This window comes from Podarcis cretensis (assembly GCF_951804945.1).
Source record: "Podarcis cretensis genome assembly, chromosome: 12".
In the NCBI taxonomy this organism is placed as follows: Eukaryota; Metazoa; Chordata; class Lepidosauria; order Squamata; family Lacertidae; genus Podarcis; species Podarcis cretensis.
This window is the reverse complement of record NC_137181.1, coordinates 13,841,957-13,865,369: the sequence shown is the minus strand read 5'-3', so window position 1 is coordinate 13,865,369 and position 23,413 is coordinate 13,841,957. Positions and strand designations below refer to the sequence as shown.

Below are 23,413 nucleotides of genomic sequence, written 5' to 3'. Positions count from 1 at the left end.
TAGATCTTTGCATTTCAGCTGAACAGAGTGAAAATTGTGAGTTAATATCCAAATCCTCCCAAATATATTTAGCATTGGGAATTTTAAAACACGCAAGTTAATAAAGGCATGCATTATTATTTTCAATTAGTTTAATCTTGGCAGGGGTCTGTAAATTCATTTATTAGCAGAGAAGAAAGCTTTTTTTGCCATCTTGGATATCCTCTGAGAACATACGCATGCTAGGCAATGCCAGTTTTTAGTGAGACTGATAACCTTTCTCCTCTTTGTTTTGCTCCGCATCAGTAGTAGACAACAGGCAATTTAAACATTTACATTCATTGAAGTGATATAATACATGCAAATTTGAAAGTGACCCAGCTATTTTTTCATGCGGACTAGTAATCCTAACCTGCATGTGTCTTCTCCATAGCTGCTTTCTGCGCACCAGAATATAATAATTGCAAATGTCTGTGTTATTGTTAACTTGATGATACGTTTGACCGGTCTTTCCTCATTATGATGTCTGTAATGCTCAAACTGCAGCTTTCTGACAGCAGCTGATTTATACTGTAAGGCCAAGAGTGGCTCTTTCCTGATTTATCAAATAGTGGAGGGTTTAGAAGTATTTCTTCCATGACAGTGGCACTCACCTCATCACTGATTCAGCTTGCCTATTCTCTTTACTTTGTGAATGAATACACACAGCTTCACTTTCCCCCCTTTCATTCACAAAGTTCGCACCATTTGAAATGTCAGCATAAGGAATGGAAAAGTAGAAACAAACAAATGCCATGTAATCCAATGTCTTGCCTACAAGGGCAAAGATTTCTACCACCCTACAGTCCAGGGGCAGCTAATGTGATGCCCTCAAGAGGTTATTGGGACTACAGCTCCCATCAGTCTTAGCCAGCATGGCCAGTGGTCAGGGATGATGAGAGTTGGAGTCCAGCAAGATCTGGAGCACACCATGTTGGCCACCCCAGTTGTAGTCTGTCCTTAACCTCATCATTCTAGTTTTCCATGTGTAAGGGTCCGTTCTCCCCCGACACACGCACAAAAGCGTTTTCACACTTGCAAAGTGCTGCCCACAGTCTGAAGTAATCCAGTGCAGAAATGGTTTTAGTAATGAGCTTTTGTGGTGATGGGCTGCTTGTCTGTACCAGGGGTGGTTAACCTGTGGCCCTTGAGATGATGCTGGAGTGCAGCTTTGTGGCATTCCTGATCATTGGCCATGGGAGCCAGAGTCCCAGCAGCATCTGTTGGACCAACACTTCAGACATGCCATTTTACCCATGAGAACCCCAAGATCTACCAGCCCAGATAGACTTGTATCTGCTAAAGTCTTGTAGTTGGGGCAGAACTGTGGGTTGTCTCAGGATATTCTGACCCAGTGATATTTTTTTTTCAGTGCTAGAACTGAAACAAGTTCACACATAAAAGTTTGCGCCTCTTTAGCGTCCTTCATTGAGGCAATCTGATTTAGATGGGGGAAGTTGTTTTGCTCTTGCTATTTGGCAAGCACTTGAGAGAAACCCTACTTCAAATTACCAGCAGGTGCCAAACTACCTTCCAACTACTGCAGTGTAGACTGCGCCTTAGGCGACACACTGCAGGCTTCTTCCATTGCAAATGATGTCCAGTGATTCTAGGCTGGTTAGGCCACCGCATCTCCTTCCTCAAGGCCAGTGTTCCCTTTACCTGTGCTCCAATTTTTGCCTTGTTATGTGTTTCAGGAGGGGAAAAGGGAAAGCTGGGTTATGAAAGAAGCACAGCACTTCCAGATGTGGTCATGTAAATAAATGAATGTGACCTTCTCATTTGGATATGCCAAAGTTGTTAAACAAAATAAAACTGAATCATTATCTACTAGAAGCAGCAAGCATGTGTTACAAATTATACTGGGGTTTTAAAAAAATAAAATAAAAACGTGTTAAATTTTATTATTGTGAGGTGCCTAAGGTATCTGGGTTTTTTTGCCATTTCTTTCAATCATGGGAGCCACCCACTCAAATGAGCAGTGGCTAGAGGAGACCTGGAAGTGCACAGCTAGTTCCATGCTCCCAATGTATATTTTGGCCTGTGGTTCTTTGAGCAGTAATACACCCTAATGGATATTGTGTGCTGCATTTGAAATTATGGAATCTGCTGTTGCTATTGTTTAACAATCAGGAGAAATCTTAACCAATCTGCTTCAAATCGCCTAGAGGCATACGAAGAGGTGAAATTATGGGTTTTTAAGAAGCAGTTTGTGATACCACATGGGAAACTGATGTTCAAACAAAATAATTTAGAAACTGCACTGCACATCCCCAAACCGTTGGATGTGCCTAAAATAGCTTTTTGGTCCTGGTCAATGTACTATGTGTTGAATCCAGTGGACCACAAAATATGAAATGTGGTGTTGATGCCATGGAATTGGTTGCAGCCAAGGTCCAAAAACTCCTGGCTGAACATAATACCGATCATGTAGGCAGAACGACTCCACAAGTAAAAGAGAGCTTCTGAAAGTAATGAATAATCCAGGCCTGAGTTAGGAGATCTGCGATTGTATCACCAGATTTTTAAAAACAAAAATGGAAATGCAGCACTGGGGATATAGCTGCAGAATTTCATTCCAGGCCATTTTCCCAAACAAAACCCCATGCTGCTATGTGTTACACAGGGAAAACACAAATACAAGCATCTATAATTTTTCCCTGGGGGACGAACAGCAGTACAGCGGCCTTTTAAATTGGAAAAATTGTGTGTGTGTGTGTGTGTGTGTGTGTGTGTGTTAAAAGCGCAGCCAGCAAACTCACACAACTACAACCCCATTAAAAGTAAAACCAAACAAGTTGGAAAATGCAATCACGAATCTCTAACCTAACAAGTGGTTCTGCCTTAGAACGGCTGACTTGTGTTTATAAATGTTAATATATTGAGTGTTACAGGGTGCTGCTATAATTTTGATAAAACTTTTTTTTTTGGGGGGGGTGAGGGTGGATTCCACTGCTCAGTACAATTTAGCACTTGCTGAAATAATTGAGATTTGTGCTCCTGCAACTGCAAGCATAATGTCAGCCTTGTTCATGAGTGTGAGTGTGTGTGTTTTAATTCTTTCTAAGGATTACAATCAATGGGGGTTTTGTTGTTTTTCTTGTGTTTAAATTCCCATCAGCCAATCTTGTCCTTAACAGGAGAATGGGGCCAAAGATTTAAGACTAGAAAACCCACCCATCTGTTTGAAAACACTCATTGTAACTACCTAATCCTATTTACTCTCCGTAGCTTTGTTTCTGAGGATCTCTTTTTTCCCTACTCAGTCACTCTTTGAAATAGATGTAATAATTAAGGTCTTTAAACAGAACTCCTTTTATTGAGGGTTAGAAGCCTGCATTTTTAAACAAACAAACTGACCAGAAAAGGCCAGGATTGAGTTTGTTCTTCAGTTTTGGCTTGTTTCTAGATGCCCTTGAGTGCTATGACAGAAATGGAAGAGATGCTTAAATGTGCCCAGCATCCCTAATGCCCTGCATTGAGAAATGTTTTGAAGTGGCTTGTAGGTTGCTATGAGACTGAAAACCCCGAGTAAATGCTTTTTTTTTTTTTGTCAGCGAATGCTCCTTAAATGATTTCACGTTACATATTTAGAACATAGATCGCTGATCTTGTGACATCTTAGTATTAGACGACACATCCTGTTCTGTTGGAGAAAGGAACTCTTATTCTGAGGAAAGGAAATAACACACTTTTCCCTCCTTTCAAGAGAAGTGCTCTCCTAGTTGATCAGTTCACTAATGCACTGCAAAATTGCTATTTTCGCTGTTTTGTGGCATTTTTCTCTCCCTCTCTGTTCATATTGAGCACTGCGTCTAATTGCTTTTTCCTTTTTTCAGATGGACCATGATCCTAGGAACCCTGCTTATATAGCTGCTCAGGGCGCCCTGCCTTCTACGGTCACAGACTTCTGGCAGGTAAAAAAGCCTTTGTTGAACTGCTTTTAGGAACATAGGGAGGTGCTTTACCCTGAGCCAGACCATTGGTGCATCTAGGCTAATATTACCGTGACTGGCCCTGGCTCTCTAGGGTTTCAAATGGAACATTCCCAGTCCTAATGGAAATGTCCAGGATCAAACTTGGGAAGTTCTGCATACCAATCAGATGCTCTGCTGGTTCATGCTGCAGCCGTCCTTTCACAATTGCATATACATTTCTAACTACATCTTAATCATAACAGTATTGCGAGCTGCAGCAAAATACAGGGTTGTAATATCATACATGTAATATTAAAAACCTGCACTGGGTTGGGTATAGCTAGGGTGGTGATTTTGTTTGTGGACGAATGGATTCGGTTCAATGTACACTCCGCAGACGTGCAAGCAGGGTCTGCGGGTTGGGGTGAAACATGCCCCTACCCATCACATCACAAAAAGGCCGAAAGGTTCTCCTGAAGGACCATGGAGCAATTTTTGCTGTGCTGAATGAGTCTGTGTGTGGAATCTTACCATGCCAAGTTTAAGCAAGCCTGGGCTGTGGGAATAGCATGGATATCCACAGAATTTGAGGTGACAATTGGGTTGTCAAATTTGGGGTGGGAGAAGGGAGAACAGAGATGAAAAATGGTTCCTACCTAGGATCTGCTGAGAAGAGAACATGGAAACCCCAAGGAAAAGTAGCAGTCACTCAATTCCTAGCAGGAGGTTTAGGGAAGTGTGCTAAGATCCAGATGTGGCTTTATTCCTATCTAACAACATGTGCACAGGGCTGGAAAATGTCGTTTGCTTGCCACTAATGCAATTTTCTAATTTTTCAAGTACTTTGTAATGCAAGCATAGAGCTGCTGAAAACCAGATACTTTTATACATCAGTAGGACTTCCCTCCGGACCCAAATAGGTGCTTTTTAAAGTTTAGCATTTCATGTTATATAAACTTTTTCCCATTAAATCCTTAACTGAGTTGGGGGCGAAAGAAAGAAAGAAAGAAAGAAGGAAAGAAAGAAGATAGAGGGTCATATTCACCTAAGTTTTACTCAGAGTAAATCAAATCCATTGAAATTAGTGAATATGCCTCACTTAGGTCCATTAATTTTAGTGGGTCTACTCTGAGTAAAAGTTAGTTGAATACCACCCAGAATATTTGCAAGTTCTTATATATGTGTGTGTGTTTCAGATTAGGGGGAGGTTCACACAAGGGCAGAATCCCAAATCTTGTCCACTGTTTCATGAACCAAACAGTTGCTCCTTTAAGACTTAAGATACTCAAAACTGCTGCTTTTGGGAATTTCAGAATTCCAATACACTTGCAAGGTTTAAAAAGATTTAAGGTGGGCCAAACACAAATCAGCACCCTGTGTCAAAAACAAAGCAATAGTTCACCTCCCCCACCCCATAATAGTCTTACTTAGGTCCCAGTCTTCAGTGTGTAGCTGGAAGTGTGGAAGCAGAAAAAAGATACCCTTTTTCCTTGCACTTTGCATACCAAGCAAGCTAGCAAGCTCTGGATTGCACCCACCCACACACCCCTCCATTGCAAATGGACTTTTCTGGCACCACCTTAACCGAAGAGAATGGGCAGCAGATTTGCTTTTTGTTTTGCTGTGCTTTTCAGATTCTGCCAAGGTAGAAAACCTTGAATTCATTCGGGGTGGGGGAGTGGGGTGGATTCTGATTGCAAAATAAGGAATACTTAACACCAAAAAACCCAAGTTGCTCCACACCAAAGAGGTAACATTTGAAAGCCCATGGTATCCAGGTATCACTTATGCAGGTTGGTGGAACCCATTTTCCCTTGGGCCCCTGTTCTGATTATGAATTCAAGGCTCTCTTGAAGCCCACAGTAAGAGCAGAAAAACCCTACTCGGGAGTAGATCAGCCTCGTAATTGTGAATGGGTTAGACAAGAAGGGAAGTTTATGGGGGAACCAAAATATAACCTGCACCTCTCTATCAGTGGGGTTTTACTTAGTGTTGCATTAGGTTAGTGCATGTTGAACCCTGATTTTCACAGTCAAACCAGTGCTCTTCTCCTTGTTTCTCTGCAATACTTTAATAGCCAAAGTCCATAAAATTGAAATAAGGATATCTGGTTGGCCTGAGTTAGGAAGGGTAGTTGTGAGTAAACTTGCTTTTTAAGGGCTAATCCTGATGTTGCTTTTCAGTCCCATGGAAAGCAACAGCCATGAGCTGAACATGTCCCATATCTTACTATTTTCAATGTTCCCTGAGATTTTTTAATTTTGAACTGGGGCACCTTTGTGGGAACCTGTCTTGCTAGTTTTGAAAGTGCTTCATAGGCTGCTGGTTTATACAAGACCAGTTCAAGATTCAAGTCCTTACCTGGGTTCCAAGTTACTTAGGACTGCATAGGTATCTAAAGGAACCCCTCCTTGATTTCAACCCTCCTAGATCATCCGCTGAGGTCTTCAATTGGGTGAAGCTATAGTGTTCCACCTGTAGAACTTCCTGCTCCAGAGACTTTGCCCAGGATCAGCTTTGCAGTTATTTAGGCACCAGCGTAAAAACAATGAAGTCAACCAGGTGGCAACAGAGGTGTAAAGGTAAAGGTAAAGGTACCCCTGCCCGTACGGGCCAGTCTTGACAGACTCTGGGGTTGTGCGCCCATCTCACTTAAGAGGCCAGGGGCCAGCGCTGTCCGGAGACACTTCCGGGTCACGTGGCCAGCGTGACATCGCTGCTCTGGCCAGAGCCAGAGTCGCACACGGAAACGCCGTTTACCTTCCCGCTGGTAAGCGGTCCCTATTTATCTACTTGCACCCGGAGGTGCTTTCGAACTGCTAGGTTGGCAGGCGCTGGGACCGAGCAGCGGGAGCGCACCCCGCCGCAGGGATTCGAACCGCCGACCTTTCGATCGGCAAGCCCTAGGCGCTGAGGCTTTAACCCACAGCGCCACCTGCGTCCTGGCAACAGAGGTGACGAGGAAGCAAAGCTAGGGTGCTTCAGGAAAGCCTTTCTGGAGGCTACTGAGGAGTGAAATAGCCCTTCAGATTGAAGTCTCCTAAGTCCCGCCTCCTTGCGAGCTCTGTTCTAATGACAAAGTTTGCATATTGTGCTTGGTATGGACTTCAGGGGGTACTATCAAGTCTCCTGCTGCCTCTCAGATGCATGTCATTGTGAAGGCAGGATCTGCGTAGCTGCAGAACATGTTGGGGGAAGCCTCTGTCTGAGGGCATGAGCAAGAGCACTTTTAGCAGTAGGGATGGGGGTTTCCTCAATCCCTTGGGCTTCCACCACCTTCCCCATGGAATTCAGTGGTTGTTTCCCAGAATGATCCAAACTAGGCATCTGCCCATTGTCAGGGTCCAGGTCTCCTTTGGTCATAAAGAAGTGCTGGGTCCAGGTTGTGGGTATGAAGCTAAATAAAGATTGAATGTTTGTCATGTCGCAACCTGCATGCAAGCACAAGCCTATTCAGAACTGCGGCCCACAGGTGGAATCCAGTGACATCTGTTGGCTTTCCATGCATACAGCAAGATTTTGAACAAGTGAGCCCAGAAGAGGTACAGTTAGGTGACAGACTGCTGTGTGCCTGGATTGGATTCATTTTAAAAGAGAGTTGAGGGAGGTTCTTCTACGTTTGGGGTAGGAGATGGGAATGGGAGATGAATACAAAGAATGTTTAATGCAGATGTTTAATAGCACATTATATTAGACATCCATCTTCAGTTAATTTGTAGCAGTTAGTCTACCTGGTCAGCCATTACAAATGTTCCACTTGGTCCTTTGAACATATATTCTTACAGAAGAATGAGGGCACCACAGACTGGCCTTACTGTGAAGCATTTGATTCAGGAAGCAGGCGTCAAAGTGATGATAGTGTTTCTATGTACAATGGGAACTTCTCAAAGAGCAACATGCTAGAATGGTATATAAACTGTATAAATAAAATAAATACCTAAATATTATTAGAAGACTAAGTTGTATTTTTCCCCAACATCAATTATTATTGCTAATAAAATATTAGCTTAGGGAAAAGGATAGGAGAAAATGTTGGGGAGGTGGGGTTAATGGGGAAACGGTATAGACATCAAAGTGTTAAATATGACTGCAATATCCTAGAATTCCATTGTTGGAATTCAGTTGTGGCGTTGATAGCGTTGAGTGTCATGCACCTCATAACATGACTTGGAAAGAAATATGGTACCCTAGAGTAACTTTGAAATTGTTTGTTGAAATTAACTTTCATTTGGATTTATGCTTAAGGAAATTTTCAGAGATTTGAGGAAGTTCCTCTGTAATGAAATGCTGCTCTCCCTATGTCTTTTTTTTCTTTCTTTTTTTAAGCCCATGGAAAAGGGATGCCAAACTGTAAGGATTCCTCTCCCTCTCTCTAAATGAGTGGGCTTTCATAATGTTACACTTGGGTGGCACAAGCAACTGCTGGATGATTAGTTTATGACCTAGATCATTGTGTTTTTATTGCACTCATAAAAACCGTGTTTCTCCTCATTTTCGTAATGGCTTCATTGAGCTTCTATACCTTCTAAAGGCACATTAAATCGTTATATGATAGAAGCACAAGCTAGCCTGGCCAATTTGTGGTGGGGTTTCATTTTTTCTATAGTACAGATACAGTTAAAATAAGAGAGAGAGAGACTGTAGAATTCTGTGGAGTGGAGTATATGAACTAATGTAACTGGCAGCATCTTTCAATTCAAGGTTTTGCTGAAATTAATAAAAAACCTCTTAAGGAAATAGAAAAACGACCCTTAGTCGTTATTCGTTGCTTTAGATCCAACATACTATTTTTGCATTGTTAAGAATTTGCAGCAAGATTATTTATACCCTGTGATTTCAGTGGAACCAGGAAATCACTTTGGGAATACAGGGTCAGCATAGAAAGTTTTACTCTTTCCAGAGAGACAGGTTTTGCAATAAAAGTGTGTAAAAGTAATCTCTAGCATTACAATATACCTTTGTCTTTGTCTTAATGCTATCCAAAATTTGTATAAAGGCTTTCCCCCCTTTTTTCCCTTTAAAAAGAGTCATTGTTGTGTAAATAAAGCAAATGAAATTAAGGTAAAAATAAATCCCTGTGCCACAAAGAAGGAAGCTTTTAATTGAATGTAACATCCCTGTGCTTCTTATCCGAATGCCCCCTTTTCTTGTTTACTCCATTTACATTTCAATGCAGTTGCTTATAAATATTTCTGCGAAATAAACGTAACCCTTTGCAGTAAGTCCAATTTCCTTTTCATGAGATAATTTTGCATGCTAATAAAAAGACAATGAAAATTGCATGCAAATATAGCATCAATGTACACCACAATAATGAAGACTTTTCTTGATTATGCAGTTCCATATTAATTCAGGAGGGTTTTTGTTCAACAACAGGCTGTTTTTCCAGCACAGATATACTACCCTAGCTTGTTTTGTTGCTTCTATGAATAACATCTAGCGGACCTTTAATTGAGAGTGCCTTAGATTCTTGTTTGCTTGCTCTGGGGCGACACTACATTATTAAACAGTCCCACTGTTGAAGTTTCCTTGTTATCCTATGTTCATGGTGATATCTGTATATTTTGGGAAAATATAGCCCAGAGGGTAGGTTGCATTATATTTTATTTTACATGTATTTCTTGAAAATTTTATGACTCAAATCTGAAACCTGTAGTGTTGATTTTTGCTACTGAGTAGACCCATTGACGTATTGTAGGATGATTCATTTGGGATGGGAGGGGGAGAATAAGTATTACACCAATACAACTCCAGAAGGCAACTGGTTTTTGTTTTTCTGTCTGCTGTTTTTCTAGCATTAATATGACAGCTCAACTGATTATCTTTTAACATGACAGGCATCTAAAAGAAGCAGCATCTCTCTTTGACTTAGCATGACAGATTTTGCCGCTATTTTGTTAATTACACACATCCATATTGGGTTTGCGTTCTGCAACCAAATATGATGCAGCAGACTTTCTACGAAAAGCACTATTGTTTCCTCCGTAAATTGGGAGTGTGAAAGTGAAAAAGAACTGGAGATAATTGTAAAGAAAGGCATAGAATTTATTTTAGAAGTATTTGGAGGAATTCTTTGGAGATTCTTTAATATTTCATGTGAACATGCAAAATATGACGCTAGTTTATTCAGAGATTTGGAAGCAGCTGCAGAGAAAAAGTGTCTAATGAAAATGAAATACATTTCCTGTGAATGGAATAAATTTCGATTGTGTGTCTGAGTGCCGTAATTATACATGTCATGCAGTAATTAGGCAGTCACAGTGTGGCCACGGTGTCTTTCTTTGTGTGCAGATGGTCTGGGAAAACGGCTGTGTCGTTATTGTCATGCTGACACCCATTGCTGAAAACGGAGTCAAACAGTGCTACCACTATTGGCCAGACGAAGGGTCAAACCTCTACCATATCTACGAGGTACTTAAACAAAATATCTGCTTGTAAACCTGACAGTAAGTGTGTGGATTGATTTCATACAGAGGAAAATATTGCTTAATGGGATTTGACCTGCAAACTGAGCTGAGGTCTACCATAAAATGCAATCTTGTGGTTCTTGAATCATTTCAGCTTCATTGAAAATTCTATGCATATCTTGATAGAACGGTTAGCAGGAAAGCAATTCTGTGCAGATTCTAAATATATACATGACCAAAGAGGTTTGAAAATTAGAATGCGCGCGCTCTCTCTCTCTCTCTCTCACACACACACACACAGATGCACACACATTTAAAATACAAATAAGGGGGGGAATTAAAATGTATACATTATAAGAAAATATTGTGCCTATAAATATTTAACAGCAGCTGTAGGCCCCACACCCTATCAAAAGGCCTACCTATGATTTTGATAATTAAGCTAATTTTTGTTTAGCATTTTTTCAGTTCAGAACTGTAGATGTACATAGCTGTGACACCCCAAATAGCAGAATGCACTGAGGTGGCTGCAACAATCTGGTCTATCTTGCTATAAGACCAGGCATTGTGACTCCACTATAAAAGCTTACTAAATAATATAGGGTACCAAGTCCTGAGCGAAACCTACGTCAACCATAATTCCTAACAGATAGTGCATAGGAGGTAGACTTCCACCATCTTTCTCATTCTATTCACTTGAGAACAACACACAAAAACGTATCAGGGATTAAATTTTTGCTTTGCAAAAATGTGTATATTACAACAAATTGACCAATAATGAGCTGCTGAAAACCAGATACATTTATACATCAGTGGGGCTTCGCTCTGGACCGAAATAGGTACCTTTTAAAGTTTCCATCCTGCCCACTACTTTGTTGCAGGCAGGTCCTCTGCAACTGTTGTTTCTACTAAAACAGATAAGAGTTTATTATACACAAGTGGCGGGGGGAGAGGAGGAATTCAATGGGGACTGGTAGGGCAGATCTCTTTTTGTGTGTCTCTGATGGTCAACAAGCAGTAGTCACATTAGATAGAGATGTTTAAGGAATTTCCTATTTTTGAATGCAAACTTAACTCGAACAGCACCTCCTGTACGTTGAGGTGTGGATTCTAATGTCATTATCCTTTGCATTTCGCCCTACTCCAAATTTTCTTGGCTTAAAAAACGAACAAACAACTCAAAATACATTTTAAATTCTGTATTTTAGGATAAAACGAAAAAAATGTGCATAGTGTAAAAATAAAGGCTATAAATGAGTAATTTGCATTCATGGTTTGTTTTTAAAATGCATATGTGCAGAAATGGGGCATGAATACATGCAAAAGTTATGCAGAACAAAAATTGATTGAACCAACCATGCTTAAGTATGGATAGTGAATTTGTTTCTCTAGGCATTATCTGTGTCTGCTTCTAGGTGTGAAGGGCCATCTGCATCTCCTACAACACGTGTTTCTCTCACTTTCAGAACTTTCTTTGGTGCAGGATCAGCTCTGATTCTGCTTAATGTTAAAGCAGGATAAAGAAGCAAAGATATATATTTGCTAAGATATATATAAGCCTAAGGTTGAATTACTGGTGATCGTATTAAAACAACTTAAGATAAGAGTTTTTGGATTTAAGCGGAATTAATAGGCTCAAATCAGAATCAAATCCTATTTGTAAATGGAATGAACCAATTGCTATGCATAGCAATCCTGTTCTGGTATCACAGGGGCCTGATTCTGCATTGGGAATACAGTCGTACCTTGGTTTACAACCATAATCCGTTCCAGAGGTCCGTTTGTAAACCAAAACAGGTTGTAACCCAAGGCGCGCTTTCACCAATGGGGTCTCCATTTTTATTTTATTTTTGTAATCCCCCCAAAACAGGTTGTAATCCAAAAAAAGTTTGCAAACTGGGACACACACTTTTGACTTGTTTGTTATCCAAAATGTTTGCAAACCAAGATGTATGCAAATCAAGGTACCACTGTATTTAAAACTGCTATGCTGTGCCTGACCACTGGTCCATGTAGTTCAGTATTGTGTTCAAAGCTTCAAGATGTCTAGGTCTGAATCCAGAGCCTCAGTGAAAAGCATATCCCTTACCACTGACAATGCTAGGTCCATCCAGCACAAATGTTTAGGCTTGAGATACAAAACACTTTAAGTTAATAAGACTAACGGGCTGTTCATCAAATAATTCGAGCCACTTTACTTCTCTGTGACCAAACAGCAGGGGCAGTGTAGTCCATTTCAGTGTGTGAGGCAAAACAGGAAAGTTGTCGTTCTGTGTCCCCAAACCCCCACTGAAGCCTCGCTTACCTGGGTCAGTGGGTCACACAATGACAACTTCTAGGCTCCAGAGAGATCTTACAAGAGCCCCATGGGATCCTGTGAGAGTTTCATGAGATTTCATGGGGCTCTTGTAAAAAGCTCCCCCTCCTTGCTTCTCTGGTGGGTAGCACCCACGTTTTGCAGCATTTTATTATTGTGTTGTTTACGATAATAAGGGTTTTTTATTGTGTTTATTGCTAGTTTAATAGTATAGGCTATTTTACGTGGGCCATTTTTGTTTGGAAAAGTGGCATTTTAAGTTCATACAACTTTTCCCATTGGAGCAGATTGTCAAAAATATGTATTTGACTTAAAAGGAAGTAAATTTCAAGTAATAAGCAAAATAAGAAGAATTCCTAAATAAGCCCACTCCAACAAGGCACATGTTTTCTGCCCAAAAGAGGATATTTTGAAATGTCAGATATTCCCAATAGATCATGCCATGTGTGTGATTATCTGCTGTATTCCATATTTAATTCACTTTTATATTTTTCGTGCAATGGCAGGTAAATCTGGTCTCAGAGCACATCTGGTGTGAGGATTTCCTTGTGAGAAGCTTCTACTTGAAAAACCTACAAACCAATGAGACTCGAACCGTGACACAGTTCCATTTCCTTACCTGGCATGACCAGAAAGTGCCCGCTTCCACAAGGTCCCTTCTGGATTTTCGCAGGTACAACACAAAGAGTGAATAGTTTTAAGTTAGGTGCATATAGTGGCTGGTGAGTCAGACATGCTTCTGGGACTGTTTCTGAGTGCCGCCTAAAATGCCATCAAAAGTTGCTCATAAGGAAACTCGGATATATGACACACACCCCTCCCAAATTTCTTTCTAGGTTGAATAGCTGCCCATAATTTCACATTTTTAAAAACTGCCATGCAGAAGAAATAATCCCACTTAAGAACCCAGTCGGGAACCAACGAATTATCCTAAACCAGTGAATACTTCGAATGCTATGTTAGCCATAGAGTTGTAGGCAGATGTAGTGGTGCAAATGGATTCTGTGTGTAAGTAAATAATGGCACACTGTATTTTTAGCACCATGATCAGTGTGCTGACTTGGAATCTAAAGCAGCAATTTTATCTATGCATAAGGTGTTTTGTTTGCATTATATGGAGTGGCCACAGTAGAGAAACTTTGCCTGCACAGCCAAGTATGTTGTTGCATGTGTCTGCCTTCAGGTGCAGTTCATGCATGGAGCCCTTTTGCTAAAGTCATGCCAATGTGCCAAGGTAATGTCACCATGCCCTGCTTGGGGCATCAAGCGAAATGAACCCAATTGCATTAATTAGAACAAGGTTAAATATGAAGATTAAAGATGCCAGCAAATGCATCTCGTGGGAGAAGCATCTTAAAGTGGGTACTAAACTGGCTGCTTCTTGTGGGTTGAGAAGCCATGAGGCGTGCTAGTCTACCTAACCCTCTCCATCCCAGACCTCCTAGGGTTAGGAGTGCCATTTCCAGGCTACCGTGTCTACTGAAAACATTTTTGGTCACTTTCACAGTTGTTTCGCAACAAGAATCTGCTGTCTAGTTTTGGGTAGTGGGCTGGTATTGCTTTTGATATTCCAACTGTCTAGGTAGCTTCTGAAATTCCACATTGTTTCTGAGGACTATCCCTCCTCGCATTTTGAAGGTATGCTAAGATGATGTTTAGCAGAGTTCATTGACAGTCTCACACTAGTTCACTGGAATGTGCAAATCGCAGTACCGCTTATATATGAAAGTTCTTCCATGTAATGCTACTTCTGATTAAAATACCATTGTTGAGTCCTCTGAACTTGCACTCTTAAATAAATGCTCTTATGAGGCATGTCGTAAAAATGCGCACTGGCACATCTAAAAGGGGGAATGGTCTATGTGGCTTACAGTTGCGTCTTGAAAAGCTTTGCCCATGTTGATTTCTGTTTGCAGGCTACATGGCCCACAATTGAATCCTGACTTAACTTAGTTGCTTTTAAATTAGTGGGATTTGTCATGACTGTGTATGATTAACTTAATCTGAATCCAAGCCACAGATTTTTCAGGTTTCTGCATTGTTTAAGTACCAGTGTTGCAGTTCTACATATCCAGGTTTTGCTTACTTCAGCTAAAAAAAAAATCAAAATCAAAATCAGAACACCAGCATTGGTAGACAGCAATAATTTCTTCTTGCTGCAGTCACCAAGGGGTAAAGGTTACAAGCCCGTTTTCAATGCTCCATCAAAGGCAGAAGGCCACAGGAGTAGAGGTTGGAGTGACTGAGTTAGAAGCCAGCTGGTTTTAAAAGAAAAGAAAATGAAAATGTAATCTATATGTAGTGGAGGTGCTTTTCAGGTAAAGGTTTAAAAGCTATTCACAGTTTGTTTGCTTTTAAACAGAATCAATTTTATATATTTTAAGGGAAACAAAACCCTCCGTGCTCTTTTTAAAGGGAACTTAAGTATATTGACAATCGTAATTACCTTACAACTGAAGCAATTTAAGATCAGCCAGAGCAATAAATACTCTGCCTCCCTTGATATTGAAATTTAATGTTTCACACTTTCAGAAAAAAGTACCTCTGGCTTAGCTACTTTCCTTTTTTTGCAACTACAGATACTCAGATAAAGTCTTACTAAGTGTGACTTCCACCCTTTTAATGTTTTGACACGCATCTAACATGTTTATATACAAATATATATTTGTAAATGTATGTATATTTATATGCTTACATAGGTATGTATGTATAGATGCAAATATAAACAACTAAGAAAATATCACCAAGAAAAATTGGATTCCCCCCAAATTAGCTTGTCCCAGAGCTTCTGAAATATGTGTGCATTTTTCACTCCTGGAAGCAAATTTTGTGAGATTCTGAAAACAACAAGCTTGCATATCTTTTGTTCCTCTATATTAGACAATGTTTCAGATTGTATTGTGTTGAGTAGGTGAATTAAAATATTGTGAAATCTAGTATCAATTGGTGAATGAAGGCAGATTTTTCTTCTCTCCATAAGCTTAAAATATCCATGCAGAATGCAGTGCTTGATAAATGAAACTTCTCCTGAAAACACTGGTCAGTTTTAATGGTTATAGAAACCTAATTTTATTTTGAACAATAGACCAATCGTTTAAACTCTGGACTAGCTTGTTAGTCATGCACTGATAATGTGTAATTAAATATTCCTTGAGCCCAGAGGGAGCACATTTACACTTTAAAGAGACACTGCTAAGCTAAAAGATAATTAGCATCACATGTGAGGGCTTTGCTTAAAATATATATTATGCTATCACTGCTTGCTGTGTGCAATGGCATTTACTAACACTGCTCACTTTAAAAATGGTCAAATTCTTATTTTGCCAGCTAATTAGCGGTTGCCAGTGTCATTTTTGTGATGTTGCAGCTAGTAATATAAGCCCAGTTGCATAGTCACAAAAGTGATCATTGGAAACTGTGACTCTGCTGCAGGGACAATATGGGAAACCCCTTTTCTGAGCTTCTAACGACCTCTGACCTTTGCTTGCTGATGGTTTGCATGGTGATTTCTTTTTCACTCAATGAACCAAGGGTTGGTTTGTATTACTAATCATTCTTTCCTAGTTAATTCTTCCTCCTCTTCTCTCCTCTTCCTCCCTCTTGAAGTGTGCGTGCGTGTAAATGTATATATTTATATATGTATGTATGTACTTTATTTGGTTCCTGGTGGCTCCTGGGTCCAGGAATTAGGTGTTCAACCTATTATTTGAGGGGTTGTACTCCCTCTGAGGGAATAGGTTTTTAGTTTCGGGGTACTCCTGGATTCCAACTTGTCACTGGAGTCTCAAGTGGCTTCTAGGAGGGCTTATGCCAAGCTTAGGCTGGTTTGCCAGCTCTGGCCATTCCTGGCTCAGGATAGCTCCCACCCGGACTACTGTAATGTATTCTATGTGGGGCTGCTCTTGAAGATGTTCCAGAGAATGCAGCTAGTGTAGAATGTGGCTGCTAGGTTGGTAAGTTGGGCAGACCAATGGATCATGTGTCACTGGTCCTTGGAGAACAACACTGGCTGCCAGTGAGCTACTGGGCCCAATTTAAGGTATTAGTACTAGCATATAAGGCCTTAAATGGCTTGGGACTTAATTACGAAAGAGAGTACATTCTCCAATATCAACCAACTTGGACCCTACGATGTTGCCGCCATCAGGGGTTGCCCAGTAGGCAGTTACCCATGACAAGGCCTTCTCAGTGTTCGTCCCGTCTGTCAGTTTCCCTCACTATTAACTTTTAGGAGAAATTCAGAAACATTCCTATTCACCCAGTGTTTAATCGTTGACAGTTCTATCCCTGGCAAACCTGAAATAATTAGTTTGACAGTAGGTGATTGCATTTAGATGTTTTAACTGTTTTTAGAAGTTTTAATTGTATCGTTTTAGTATTGCCATGTTTGCCACCCTGGGCTCCTTGAAGAAGGTGCAGCATATAGACTTAATAATAAATAAATATTAAAACACCCAGAACCTTACTTTATCCAAAAAGTTTTTTTACTGAATTTGAAAGGACTAAACTTTGAATGAAACCATGTATATCTCAATGTTCCAAAGCTATTTCTCAGCTAAGCTTGTTTTGAAATAATTATTTTCAAATGCCTTCTGAAATATGAAATAAGATCCAGGTGTCAATAAAAATAGACAAATTATGCTAAGTTGCCCATATGATTATCTATAGGTAAGGAGCCATGCAGATTTTTAATGGGCATATGTGGGAAACAGAAATATGAAAATAAATGTCTTAACACTTCTAGCTAGTCCTCGGAGTTGATTAACGCTTCACATGCCCCTGTGAGTATCCTCCTGTTGATTGCTGTAAAGTGTGAAGGGCGGAATGCAACATCCCTAAACACACAGGGACAGGTCCATCAGGGAGCCGCATGTGTTCGTCTGTGTTTGGAGAGGCACATCTCTCAGTCACACAGCAAACACCAACATACCTGCCATACCACGTGAAGTGTAAATTGGCTTTTGCTGTGCATTCAGGAGACCAACCGTTAATGAGCTGCTGGTCGTGTATTTCTATCCCAAGGCCTTTTTTTCCAAGTCCAAGACTATGCCATTTCAGCATAATGATAATAATGAAAGTATTACCCTTAGAAAAGGATAAAATGTTAAACTTCCGCCTCTCAGAAAGCCTTTGGCTCTAATTGATCATGCTACCTTGATTTCAAACCAGCGTCTGATATCCCCATTCTTTAGGATGAGAACTCAACCCTTCACTCTGCGACAATTGTACCATTTGGTCCAGCACTTAACATTGCAAGAAGGCACATCATTGCAAATATAATTCTGCCCGTTAAAGCTGCCATACTGTCATGGTTGCATTGGTGGCTGGTGCCCATTGGGACTGGTGGGGTCAGAAGGCCGAGAGAGCCCAACGGTAGGCAGAGCCAACTAATGCTGGTTTTGTCCCCATCCTCCTCCTTCCTGCTGATTTCTACCAAGGCATTGTGGAAATAATGAGGAGGAAGCTCACAGGCAGTGCCCACCCCTGGGACTGCTTGTAAGTGATGAATGCCAGGCAGGTCTCAGCCAACTGAAGGTGGATTAAGGTTGGTGGGACATTGCCCCATTCGCCCAAACAGACCAACCTCTACCACATAGTTGGGGTCTAAACCACTGAACCTCTTGGGCTTGCTGATCAGAAGGTCAGCAGTTGGAATCCACGCAACAGGGTGAGCTCCTGTTGCTCTGTCCCAGCTCCTGCCAACCTAGCAGTTCGAAAGCACACCAGTGCAAGCAGATAAATAGGTACTGCTATAGGGGGAAGGTAAATGGCGTTTCCATGCGCTCTGGCTTCCATCACGGTGTTCTGTTGTGCCAGAAGCCATTTAGTCATGCTGGCCACATTACCTGGAAAGCTGTCTCTAGCTCCCTCGGCCTGAAAGTGAGATGAGCGCCACACCCCATGGTCGCCTTTGACTGGACTTGGGCATTTTAGTGCCTCAACCTCAATCCAGGGGTCCTTTACCTTTTTACCTTACCACATGGTGGGCAGTTGGCAGTACTCCTCAGGTTCACAACTTCTCCATTTTAAATGGAAATGCCCCGCCCTTCCATTATGGATATGGTGCTTTTGCTAACCGTGCTATAGTAAGCCTCAAACTATAGTCAAAGCGGGTTTGTGAACACTTGCTTGGGCTTAGTATATAAGCCCTGTTCAGGTTTTCTGTTACTGAGTAGACTAATCGGGCGGGGGGGGCATGCACTACCTCCACTCCCTCATTGCCATTCTAAATTGCCATGAACTGGAGCATAGCTGTGTAAAGAAGGAATTCTTTGCTATTTAGAGCCCTGGAAAAACCAAAAGTTCCTCACTTTACCACGATGGACGGCAGAGCCCAGACGATCCCTCACATGATTATGCCTGAAGGGCGATAGTTTGTGAAAATATCAGTGTACCTGCCATGCTAAGCAGCTATCTGCAAAACCAAAGGGAAGAGGAATGTCAGCATGAGATGGGAAGAGGGGGAACCCACTGAGCATTCCTGCTAATCAAACCACAGTTTGGTGATGTGACCGTGTTGAGGTCTGCACTGAAACAATACTACAAGAATGATGACCCTTGTTGAAAGGCAGCCTTAGTGTGGAAATGGAAAAGGCGAAAACTAAAGAGCCAAAGAGCCAAGTTGGGTGCACTAATATGCTTGGAAATCCCTAGTGGATTTGGGATTTTTTCCTTTTGAACAGCAGATCCCCTTGCAATATCACAAACTGCTTTTGGAAGACACTTAGATTTTGAAAGCAACTTGCCATGTGGCAGTGGGATGGTTTTTTGAGAAACAAAAGCTCAAAGTCCCTTTGGGCACGTTGGAACTAATTTTGTGGTCCTGTAGATTTAAGCCATAGTCTGGATATGCTTTGCCTAGAGATGCCACTGCTTCAAAAATCTTACCTATTTCTGTGGTATGTTTTGAAGATTTTTATTTGTAGTAAGCCCCCAATTGCACTTTGCAGAAAAACAGGGGGGTTTTTTTACAGCCCAATTCACATAAAAATACTCTGCAGAACTCAAATTATTATTATTATTATCATCATCATCATCATCATATTAAATTTCAAACTTGTATACCACACTTCATCTGAGTTTCTCAGGGTTCACAGCATAAAATATAGAATAAAACCATAAAGTACATATTAAAAACATATTAAAAACAAAAATGAAACAACCACCACCCACACCACAGACACATTTAAGCAGGATCTCTGGGCTGCTGGGTTTCAATTTTAGATGAAATACTTATTTTCCATTTTAAATCTATCTGTGATAGTTGTTAAGGACTTTAATCTGACGCAGTAGAGCTGCTCTTATGCCCATCCTTGCAGCAAGTTTGTAAGATAGATAACTAACGTTCCCATTTTACAGATGGGAATTAAAGTTGAGGCGCTAAAATGCCCAAGCCAACTTTGTGACGTGAGGGAAAATAGGCTTAGCTGGATTCTATTTCTCTGAAAAACAGAACAATGAAGGCCTCAATGGTCTCTGACTGTCCCCACCCCCCACCCTGCTCTTTCAGGAATACAGCTTCTACATTTCATTTCTAAATACAGTTACTTTGAAAGTAAGAGACGTCAGTTTCAGTGAAAATGTGGAAGAGCACCAGTGCAGAATAATTACAAGATTTAACATAAGAGGGCCAAATTTATTTGTACTCTTCTATACATGGCATGAACAGCAAGAAACCAGGGTGAACAACATTGCTAAAACAATCTAACGTTGATGTTTTAAAAACGACGCCACTGATACCCTGTTTTTCAGCAAAGAAACAATGAAAAAAATGCTATTTCATTCTTAGCTCATGCTGTTTTAGTATGTGGGAGTTACTGAGGAGCAGAAAGATGTGCCCAAATTGGATTGGGGGGCGGGGGGGGGCAGGTTTGCAGCTTCTGCATGTATGTGAAACCAGGTTTCCTCACAGTGAGGAACTGCATGCACCAAATAGGTCCTATGCGTCTCCAATCAAGCATCTAGCAGTGTACACACAGAGACCTTTTTCAAAGATTAACTCAACTAATCAGAAGCAAGTGGGGGGGGGACGACTTCTACTTGATTTCCCCTTTCCTGCCAAACAGCTGATTGGTGAGGTTTTATCTTTTGAAAAAGTGCTCTTCAAATGGAATATGCCTTCTATCAACTGTAGATTTTACATTCATTTGCATTACAGATGTGTGAAGTATATTTTAAAAAGTGTTTTACTGTTATGTGTGAAAATTCAGTTTCTTTTGACTCAAGAATTCAAGAAGACATGTATGTACAGGAGCTTCCATTTGCAATAGCCCATTGGGTTAGCACGAATGTTTACATGGTCTAGCATATAACTAATACGTCTGTGTTGTAACACTTCCATGTGATTTGGGCTTGGCTTTGCATACAGGCATTGGGCAACAACAGTTTCGAAGGTTGCTATTCTCTGACTATGTAGGTTTATCTATGGCAGTATCCATTAATAAATGTGCCCCGATGGCTATTTTATAGGAGGAATGATTGGAGAATTGCACTCATTGCCCTAACAATTTCATTAAGCCTTTAACTGGGAAAACAGGCTGGAAGATCATAGCCTAGGTTGAGCTATTTTAATATACCAAGCCATCTTTTTTTTGGGGGGGGGGTGTTAAAATGTGGAAGATACTTTATTTTGGAATGCTTCTGATGATTACCTCAGAAAGTAATATATTTATCAATGTCTATATTTGTTTTATTACAGAAAAGTAAACAAGTGCTACAGGGGTCGTTCTTGTCCGGTAATTGTTCATTGCAGGCAAGTACCATTTTCAACCCACCCTCAAAAGAGGCTCACAAGGAGATTGCATGGACTGAACAAAATATGCAAATGATTCTGTAGCTTGATTTGCCAAATGAGCAAAAGCTGTTCCTTATTGTTCTGCCCAAAAAAGCATTTGTATTTGCTGATGAGGAGAGTCTCTAGTAAATGGGGAGATTCCTCACACTTCAGATTTCACCATGAAAATATGAAAGTTGCTTAAGCCTACCAGAAATAACCAGTGGGGTCTCAATACCATCTCAGCAGCAATTCTTCCTTCTCTCTTCGACCTACAACAGTACAGTGCACACAGGCACCAAACAGCACTATCACATACCTGCTTAGAAGTAAGTCGCATCAAGTTCAATGGGGTTTTACTCCCAGGTAAATCAGTGTAGAATTGTAGCCTCACCCTCTCTGCACCTGTAAATAAATAGGCCCTGTTACTTGCTCGGCAGCTCATTGAACATTTATTTCAAAAGCCTTCAAACGTTACTTTTTCCAGTACCACGTGTTACTGCTTTGAGAGAAATTCTGTTATACAGTTTAGGCATGGATTCCATACTTCGTTCAGTTCAAGGACTGGTGTGGTGTGGGAGATTCAGAACTGGGGAATGCAAGCTGCCTTTATTTGGTCCATGGCTGCCTGTCTTTTTCCCTCCATGGTCATAATGCCACAAGCTCATAGGAAGGGAAGAGGTTTGAGACTAAGGAACTGCTGAACAGAATAGACTTCCAAGAAGCATATTATTTGGTAAGCTAGCTAAGAATTTGCTTCCAAATAAGAGAGTTCATAGACTGTGGTTTATAACCAGAAAACCCTGCCAGTTTTGAGGCTGCGTTGCGTAAAACTCAGGGAATTGTGCCATTTTCAAGACTCTAGTAGACTTCTGAATTTGCCTGGACTGGCACGGTTTATTTTGCTATAAAAGAGAAGAAACACATGCCTTCTAATTTTTACATATATTGCGATATCCTTGTCAAATATTTTTTTTTAATCGCTCAATTATTTCTATTGACACTAAGTCCAATGCCTAATATCAAAACGTTAATTCTGTGGTTAAAAACCACACCCCTGATCTAGTAAATTGTACTTAAATCAGAATGCATTCAAAACTACAGTAACACCACTGTCTTCTCCCCACACCCCTCCAGTCCAGAAATAATTTTTGTAGGTAAAGAAAATCAACAAAAGTGAATTATTTTAAGTGATATATCTCCCTCCCCCTCTCTCTGTCAAGCATAGTCACAAAAATGCCACCTTAAAAACTGGGGTAAAGGGCAAGAAAAATGGATTGCTTAGAATCTTTAATTTTGTATACTGGCAACATCTATGAAAACTAACATCTTTCCAATTAGAAGCTGGTTTCTGACAGCAAACGGAAACTGGTTTCAGATTAAGGATCTTGACATCTTCACATGGATCACTCGGAAGTCTCCAAAATTATCGCGTGTGTTCCAAGGAGGGTTAGAAATACTTTCAGAAGCTGCGTGCTATTTCACCCCTAACCAAGTCAGCTTCTATATTAAAGAAAAAGGAAATCGGCAGCATTTTTCCCCAAGCCCAGGTGGCTAGTATTCAATTAATTTATAAGGAAACAATACAATCCTTCTCCCCGCCCAGTTTAAGAAGATGCAAGTGATTGTAAGGTTGGTTTGTTGACATGAATGTTCCTGTAAGCTCAGATACCGGGGAGAGCAGTCATTTGGAGAAGATGCTGTTCTGTCCTTTTAGCTTTTTGCTAACAGACCTGATTGAACAGCTCTTGATCATGGATACTTGGCTTCTAGAATTACTTACTTTATCACAGTACTCTTCAAAAATATTTGGAGAAGTCTTTCCAAAATAAGCAAGTATTTGCCCTTAACGAAAATACAAATTCACCTTGCAGAACTGTAGAGTTTACCCAAATAATAATATAACAGCTGCCAAGCTTGTGAGGGCAGTTTGTTAAAGAAAGCTTGTCTAACGTATATCATCCTTCCACCTCAACTCAGC

At 40.7% G+C, this 23,413-nt stretch overlaps 1 protein-coding gene and 1 long non-coding RNA gene across 6 annotated transcripts in view; one reads left to right on the top strand and one right to left on the bottom strand.

Moving 5' to 3' along the window:
- The window catches only part of LOC307199324, a 138,416-nt gene that overhangs the window by 6,081 nt on the left and 108,922 nt on the right, over window positions 1-23,413 (bottom strand). For 2 of the 5 annotated variants that reach the window (XR_013831869.1, XR_013831870.1), the window contains exon 3: window positions 21,752-21,837. This is a non-coding gene — a long non-coding RNA (uncharacterized lncRNA). Of the gene's footprint in view, window positions 1-6,903; window positions 7,549-13,318; window positions 13,422-18,042; window positions 19,075-21,751; window positions 21,838-23,413 lie in introns of those variants that run through there. The other 3 variants (XR_013831871.1, XR_013831872.1, XR_013831873.1) reach the window with 3 other exon arrangements.
- The window catches only part of PTPRN2 (protein tyrosine phosphatase receptor type N2), a 643,066-nt gene that overhangs the window by 595,836 nt on the left and 23,817 nt on the right, over window positions 1-23,413 (top strand). The window contains exons 17-20 of the mRNA XM_079996433.1: window positions 3,858-3,935; window positions 10,227-10,346; window positions 13,166-13,332; window positions 21,358-21,411. Coding sequence (XP_079852559.1) covers window positions 3,858-3,935; window positions 10,227-10,346; window positions 13,166-13,332; window positions 21,358-21,411 — 419 coding nt within the window. The remainder of the gene's footprint in view (window positions 1-3,857; window positions 3,936-10,226; window positions 10,347-13,165; window positions 13,333-21,357; window positions 21,412-23,413) is intronic.